At 38.8% G+C, this 8,586-nt stretch overlaps 1 protein-coding gene across 1 annotated transcript; it reads left to right on the forward strand.

Annotated features, from left to right (window-relative positions):
* The first annotated feature begins 5,129 nt into the window (after positions 1 to 5,129).
* On the forward strand, positions 5,130 to 7,143 carry LOC123048498 (probable L-ascorbate peroxidase 3, peroxisomal). The gene is made up of 8 exons (XM_044471587.1): positions 5,130 to 5,401; positions 5,493 to 5,617; positions 5,721 to 5,836; positions 5,925 to 5,973; positions 6,176 to 6,258; positions 6,346 to 6,425; positions 6,548 to 6,650; positions 6,735 to 7,143. Exons 1-8 carry the CDS (start codon positions 5,280 to 5,282, stop codon positions 6,942 to 6,944), a joined length of 888 nt encoding a protein of 295 aa, XP_044327522.1. The 5' UTR covers positions 5,130 to 5,279; the 3' UTR covers positions 6,945 to 7,143.
* The last annotated feature ends 1,443 nt before the right edge of the window (positions 7,144 to 8,586 follow it).

Raw genomic sequence — 8,586 nt, forward strand, 5'->3', positions numbered from 1 at the left:
TGTTTTGTTTAGAGAAACATTTATTGAAATGCATGAATAGTTTTTGAATTCATGAATATTTTTTGACTCAGCTAACTTTTTTGAATTGACGACTTTTTTTAAACTGGGGGATGAAATTTTAATTTCCCAAAAAATATTTGATTTTTTGAATGTTTCCTAAAATTTCATGGACATTTTTTTTCAGATTCACGAATATGTTTTGAATACACAATCATTTTTTTTCAAAATCATGAACATAATTTTCCCGACATGTTTTTCCATATTGTGGTTTTTTATAATTTGCGAAAAGTTCCGTAAAATCACCAACATTTTTTGAAACAGCAAAAAAATTATGATTTCCTGAAGATTTTTTGAATTCACTCACATTTTATAATTTCTCCAACATTTTTTATACCTGGAATTTTTTATAATTTTTAAATTTGAATTTAATTTAAAGAAGAAGAAATAAAACAGAAATGAGAAAAGAAAAGAAAAGACAAAATGAAAAAAAAACAGGGCTGTCACACCCCGTAGGCCGGCCCATGAAGGCGTAGGGGGTGGAGGAGAAAAAATCGGTATTACCAGGATTCAAACCCTGGTCTCCAGGGTAGAAGCAACAAGCTCTAGCCACCACACTAGTAGTGTCTCTATGTTATAGATAGGGCATCATATGTATAAAACCACTGAGCATGGCGGCGCCCTTGGAAATAAAAAGCGATTTGTTTTCTTAACTTATGGGTGTCATAGCGGGTAATTTATAGCTAATTCGGGGGCGATTATTTGGACAGATGACCAGAAGCAGAATTTGCTTTATTATTAGTGGTAGAATTAATGGTTAAAATTAGCCTAATTTTTTTAAATGACTCAAATATATTATTCAAATTCATTGAAAGTACAAAGCACCTCAAACATAAAAAAAATACATCGAGATTTCAAGACCACCGAACAACCACTACCATCGTCAGAACGAGCCACTGACGTGTTGTTATCGCCGCTCCTCTACCGAAGCCGGCTTGACCTTGCTGATGACAGCCAGGAAGTCTTCATGCTCGTGCCCCTAAGGACCAGTGCCCTGGAGCTATAGTCTTTGCCGCTGAACCCTTGAATAGATCTGAAACAGCTGACACCAAATCTCGCCACACAATGAGGAACCCTAACCTCACCCCCTCAAGGAGACAACATGAATCTACATTAGAGCTCCGCCGACTACATCCAAACTCGAGGGGAACGGAGCCCGAAAGACAAACTCGGAAAAGAAGCGCCGCACCTACAAGGACTAAAAAATCCTAGCCTAAACTAACAACCGGAGCAGAGGCACCGGGATTCTCCTCCCTGCCACCAGGGGTGAAGCCAGGATAAAAGGTCGCCGGGGTCAACATAAACAAGTAGCACTAGTGATTCCATAAAAAAAGTAACAATAATGTAAGGCTAAGGAATGCATAGCTAGTATTAACTAACATGCCTAGAATTTCCTTTCATAACCTCACATAAATAAAAAATCATAGTTGTCAGTGTTAATAATAAAATAAGCTCCTATTAAAAAAGTAGTTAACTCTCTATTTTTATTTTCAAATTCAGAAAATACTCCATTATATTCTTACTGTCTGCAATTTTAAATTAGCAAATAACAAGAGATTACAGTACAAAGAGACTACAAATCTTTCTAGCTAGCTTACTTGACATTATGATGGGGTGTACTTGAGGTCTAATCTAGATTGTGTAATCCGCATAGACCTTAGCAATTATGAGAAAAATCAACACGTCGAGCAAACTCTAAAATAATGGGATGATAGGAATTTTAGATAAAAATAGAATAGTAATAAGATGCAGAAATCAGTTTTAGTGCCATTTATAAATCGAATCTGCAGACCAAATCAGCGAATTTTTTATCATGGAGAGAAGTGGAGATTGGGGGGCGGCCAAGACGGTGGCTCACGCGAGCAGAGGGGCCAACTGCGTAGTATCACGCGCTCGTAGCCACTCCAGCTAACCAGTATTGTCGTTAATAAAGTTGTGCATAGCTTGAAGAACTAATCATAGATGTAGAACCGGAATGGTCTACTGTAGCGAACCAGAAGTAGCTTTGTAGCGAATCTGGATTAGTTGTTCGGTGAATTTTTTAATGTATATTTTGAAAAAGTACCAACATGTTTTGAATTTCTGAAGAAAACAAACCGGAGACAGGAACATTTTTTATTATGTGAACAAAAAATAAAAAAGCAGAAAAATTGAACAAAAATATTGTTTTTCGAAAAACATAAACCATTCTTTTGAATTTGTGAACAAATGTTGAAACCGCGAGCATTTTTTCAATTTTTTAACAAATAATTGAAAAGTGGAGCTTTTCATGATATTTGGAACAAAAAATTGAAACAGCGAATATTTTATGAATTTTTGAACAAAAGATTTAAGATGGAACATTTCATGAAATTCAGAACAATTTATAATCATGAACAATTTTTAAAATTCTTAAATATTTTCAGAAACGCGGAAAGTTTTTGAATTTCTGACCAAAATTTGTAATCGTGAAAAAATAGAATATTTCATGAAATTGCGAACAAAAAATTGAAATTATGAACATTATTTGAAATTGTTCAACATTTTCTGAAATGCGATCGTTTGTTTAATTTCTGACCAAAATTTGAAACCACAAACACACCTGAACAGTTTTTTTAAACATGATGAATGTTTTAACTTGTGGAAAATAAAAGGAAACATATTTTGGAATTCTTGAACATTTTTTCAACTTGTGAACAAAGTTCAAAGACTGGAGCACTTTTTTGAAATTCCTGTACATTTTTTTATACAAGAACATATTTTGAATTTATGAACAAAACTTTAAAGGAGTATTTTTTTTAATCTGAGAAAAATTGAAAATTTCGAAAAAAAATTGAAAATAGAAATAAATTTTAAAAAGGAGAAAAAGAAAAAAGGGAAAAAAAGTAAAAGAAAAAAAAAGAAAAACCAAAACAAAGACGAGAAACCAGACAAAATCGTTTAGGAACCTTCTAGAAGGTTCCTAAAATCGGAAAACCCGAAGTTTGAACCATCTCAAAACCATGATCCGTGTAGATGCTAAACGGCTAACACGGGCGGGCCCACTGCGATCGCTCGGTCAATTCGGATTAGATAATGAATCGAACTAGGAATATATAATATAATATCCTCTCTCTCTCTCTCTCTCTCTCTCTCTCTCTCTCTCTATATATATATATATATATATATATATATATATATATATATATATATATATATATATATAGACACACACACACACACACATTTGTTTCTTCTATTTTGTTTGCATATTTTCTCATTTCCTATTGAATCTGATTCTAAAATCATTGCTCAAAGTGGAAAACACACATAAAAGAGGACTCCACTTATAGACATTAAGGATATTATAAGATAGATCTAGCCTGACTCCATCCTCCTTAATGCATACATATATACTTTCAAAATTTCATAATATAGTCTATTCTATTCTCTCTCATACAACTCTGGGCTAGTTGCGAAACATTGACATCTTAACGCAATGTGCGCCCGTTAGGGAATTCCTTGGAGATCGACCTATTCTCAATCGTGGGCCTTCATGCGGCATGATGTTTGGGCTGCTACCTTTTGGGCTGCCATCGCACGAGGCTGCTGGGTCCTATTTTCACGGCAAACCCTAAACGGCGCCCTCTGCGCCCGTTCCTTCGATGTATGCAATCGGGCGCACACCCCCCGCGCTGAGGTGGGCTGGCCCATATTCCCTTCTGTTTCTGTTTTAAACTGGCGCAAAAAAGTGCGATCAGCAGGTTTCGAGCCGCAACGCCCTCGCGCAAGGTAGCTTCGATAGCCAACTAGAACAAACCCAACGATGTGGCTATTTGCAACCTTTTTATTCCCTCGCTCTTTTTTTCTTTTTTCTTTTTCCTTTTCTAATTCAACGGAAAAAGTTCATCGAATTTGATGAACCTTTTTTTCAAATCTAGTGAAGTTTTTGAAATTCATTGCACTTTTTCAAATCCGATGAACTTTTAAATATCGGTGAACTCTTTTTTCAAATTCGGTGAACTATTTTTCAAATTCGATGAACTTTTTTAAAAGTTTGTGAACGATTTTTGAAAATCGATGAACTTTTTTCAAAATTGCTTATCTATTTTTCAAATTTGATGCACTTTTTTGAAGTTTGTGAACGTTTATTGAAAATCGATGAACTTTTTTCAAAATCGGTGAACTTTTTTTCAAAATCGATGAACTTTTTTCAAATTTGATGAACTATTTTTGAAAAATGCGATGAACTTTTTTGTAAACGGGTGAACTTTTTTGGTACGTTTTTTTCTGAGTGGAGAACGAAGCGTACGTCTTTTTTTGAGTGAAAGAACGAAGCGTAGTTTTTTTTAGAAAAGAACGAAGCGGAGCTGGCGACCGATTCACTGATTGCCTGGTGTTGGGCTGGCCCATACCAGGTGCGGTGTGGGCGCCAAAAACTCTAACCGGTGCTGAAGGCGCCGGTTAGGAGCTCCCTATTTTCACTGGGGTCAATTGTTTTTCACTGTACTATTTTTCTTCATGGGTCGTATGTACGAGCCAGGCTTTGGGCCAGTGTCATCGGTGTCAATTGACACCGCTCCAACACTGTAGCTCCGCCCCTGCCTGCCATTGGCCGTTGGAGCGACAGGCAGAGGGAAGGCAAATCTGCAGATTCACTAGCGAAGCTTGAAGAAATAGTTTGCCCTTGTCATCAAGGCTAGGGAAGGAACCTAGCTAGAATCCGTTGATTAGTCTTGTACTTTCTTCGTCTAGAAATACTGTCGGAGAAATTGACGTATCTAGATGTACTTTAATTCTAGTTATAACTATTTTTATCTATTTCTTCGACAAGTATTTGCGGATGGAGGGAGTATATAGGAGTAGCCTGAAAATAGCTAGGAGACTTTGTAAACCCAAACGAGAAGGTACTAGAAACTAAAACTCGGGTGAAGAAGTTTGCAGAAAGCTCTGCACGCTGCCGTCCACTGATTAACCGCGGGAATCACTTGATCAGCACAAACATGGCAAAGACGTTGCTTTCATCTGGAGAGATCCCATGCTTTCTCCACGCCTCCACTCCACTCCGTTCCATTCCATTCCTCCCTCTCCCTCCTTCCTTCCTTCCTTGCTGCTGTCCCCCCTTTTCTTCTCCCCGTCTGCTACAAAACCGCGCTCCATGCCTCCTTCCCCTGCTCCAAACCAGAGCTTCTCTGTTCCGTGCCGACTCCTCTCTACCTCCCAGCCATAAGGAAAGAAACGAAGAAAAACAACGTTGGGTGGCCATGTCGTCGGCAACCGGGCCGGTGGTGGACGCGGAGTACGTGGCCGAGATCGAGAGGGCGCGCCGGGACCTCCGCGCGCTCATCGCCAGCAAGAGCTGCGCCCCAATCATGCTCCGTCTCGCGTGAGCTCCTCATCCCCATTTCTCGCTTGAGCAATGCACGTTCTGCTAGCCTTTTGTAGCTTGACGACGACGGCGATGATGGTGCGTGCAGATGGCACGACGCAGGCACCTACGACAAGAACACCAACACGGGAGGCCCCGACGGCTCCATCAGGTTCCCGGAGGAGCTCCGCCACGCCGCCAATGCAGGGCTCAAGATCGCCGTCGACCTTCTTGGTAAGCACTGTCAGATTTTGGTTTTAGCTGTTCAGAGTTTCGTTTCTGATCCAGTTAGGCCTGTCTAACTGAATGTAAATCATGCTGGATATCTGTGGTGCAGAGCCGATTAAGCAGAAGCACCCCAAGATCACGTACGCGGACCTGTACCAGCTCGCCGGGGTCGTGGCCGTCGAGGTCACCGGTGGACCAACCATAGATTTCGTTCCTGGCAGGAGGGTAAGTTCATGAAATCCGCAGCAACATTTGCCATATTGTCGAGAAAAAAACATCAGTTCATTACCATCATAGCGACCATGTATTGCAGGATTCTTCAGTTGCCATTGAGGAAGGACGCTTGCCAGATGCTAAGCAAGGTAACCAACTTACACAAATATCTAGATTCCAGTGACACATTGTTTCTCTTCGTGAACGAAACATGGGATGCAAAAACTTACTATTGCGCTACCCAAAAACAGTTTCAAGTAACAAGCTTGAATTAGAGTTTGCTTAATTCTAACAGCCATTGGCTTAAGGAGAAAAGTGCACTGAAAATTGCTTGTGTTATCATGTGACCAGGTGCTTCACACCTTAGGGAAGTCTTCTACCGAATGGGCTTGACCGACAAGGACATAGTAGCACTCTCCGGTGGCCATACTCTGGTAATATGTCAATGGATTATTTTTCATATATAGAGAATTGTTCCTAGGTCATGATTCAAACTATTGATCTGCATTGTACGTTTTTAGGGGAAAGCTCGCCCGGACAGATCGGGATTCGACGGTGCTTGGACAAAAGATCCTCTCAAGTTTGACAACTCCTACTTCGTGTACGCATAATTATGACGTGTTCATGGATTGCGCATCAGCTTAAGATTATGTAGTTGTTGTAATGTCATCAGCTCACAACAACCTTATCACCACTGGACTTCATCCTCTGTATATGCTGCAGTGAGCTTCTGAAAGGGGACTCCAATGGGCTGCTGAAGCTGCCTACAGACAAGGTTCTCGTGGAAGATACTGATTTTCGTCGCTTCGTCGAATTGTACGCAAAGGTAAAACAGAACTGAATTCAGAATTTCTCCAGTCTATGCTACAATGCATCTTGCTGAGCTTGTTGGATATTATCTTTCGCACAGGATGAGGACGCGTTCTTCAAGGACTACGCCGAGTCGCACAAGAAGCTTTCCGAGCTCGGGTTCACGCCTTCTCGCGCTACTCTACTGGCGTGGGGGTGCAGAGACAAAGCCAAGAGGGCTGTCACGAGAACTACTGCTGTCTTCGCGGTTGCGGTTGCCGTCATCGCTTGTGCTTACATTTGTGAATCCAAGAGGAGGCTCAGTGGTTAACTTGCAAGTCTCCATGTGCATATAACTGCAAATCTAGTGATGGGCTCTGAAGAACAAAGTTAAATCGTACATTGAGATGTTGTGCAGTCGTTGATACAACGATGAGAATGTGTGCTACTATATCATCTATGTAACATTGTCAAGTTGTATAGACGGTGAAATAAGGAAAATTACAGTGGTTGTCGATCGTGCAAGTTTCTACGGGAGTTCCTCGGAGTCCTCAAGTGGTAAAAATAATCTTTGGCAATGAATAAGTGTCGTGTCACAATCGACAAACACTGTAATCTTTGGCAATGAATAATCCGGTAATCTTTCTCAAGTTCTCAAGTGAGCATTTTTTGGAAGAAGAACTCGCATGAAAAGTAAAGAGAAGGGAGTAGGTAGATTAGGGTCTCATTTCCTGAAAATATGTTCAGCATGTAAAGAAAATGACAACGTCTGTTCGAAAAAATGTTCAACGTATATTAAAAAAATGTTCATACTTTTTTTAAAATATTCAAGGTGCATCTGAAAAGTTTTTACGTTCGACATGTACTCAAAAAATGTTCATGTGTTTCATAAATATGTTCATGATATTTCAAAAATGTATATAAAATGTAAAAAAACTGTTCACACAATTTCAAAATATATTTCTGACCATTTAAAAAAGATGTTCATGCATTCCAAAAATATTTTCATGACATCTTTAAAAAATAATAACACACTGAAAAAATGGTTAGTATCATCCAAAAAATGTCCAACATGTACGTAAAAATGTTCAACACTTTTTGAAAAAACCATCAAACATGTATTTGAAAGAATGTTCAGCGTGTATTTGAAACAATATTCAACATGTATCAAAAAATGTTATAAAAAGTGTGCAACATGTACTATTAAACAAAGTCGACATGTATTTGAAATTAATAAATGATATAAAGCACATTGAAACAAAACAAGGAAAAACACACAAAATGTTCTAAAATCGGCCATAGAATCATCCCAAAACCGTTCCATGGAGCTACATTGTTGGGCCATCCCGTTTAGTGGAGCACCAGAGGCGAGGTGGGGGCGTTTTTTTTTTGCGAAGGTTACTTCACTTTCCTCCGGGCGCCACGTGTGGCTTTCTGTCTTGCCCGATATCATTTATATTCCTATGAACATTACTTAATAAAGGTCTACAGTTTTCTAAAAAAAAGGCCGTTTGCTCCAGTTTTCTTGCTCGATTTTTTTGCTTCCTTTGTCTTAGAGTTTACAGATTTAAAAAACTGAGAAATCAAAACATTTTTATGTGTTTACAGATTCTTTTGCGGGCTCGGTCGCTCGTTCAGCAGTTGACCCTTGATCATGGACTTTTGTAAATTTGAAAAAAAATCTGAAATTTAAAAATTTACCAATTTTGAAAAAGATTATAATTTTAAAAAAACTTCAAAATTTAAAAACGTTCATCAATTTTGAAAAAAGTTAACAAACTTGAAAAAAGTTCAGCAATTTTTTTAAAAAAGTTCATCGAATTGGATAAACATAAATTTTGAAAAAAAATCAACGATGTTGAAAAAAGTCCGTGCATTTTGAAGAAAGAAAAGAAAAAAAACTATATACCTTTTAGTCGGCCGGCCCATGTAGCGTCGATGGAGGTTGGGGGTGTGCCCGTTTTTGCCGATGC

This window comes from Triticum aestivum, chromosome 2D (genome assembly GCF_018294505.1).
Source record: "Triticum aestivum cultivar Chinese Spring chromosome 2D, IWGSC CS RefSeq v2.1, whole genome shotgun sequence".
Taxonomy (NCBI): Eukaryota; Viridiplantae; Streptophyta; class Magnoliopsida; order Poales; family Poaceae; genus Triticum; species Triticum aestivum.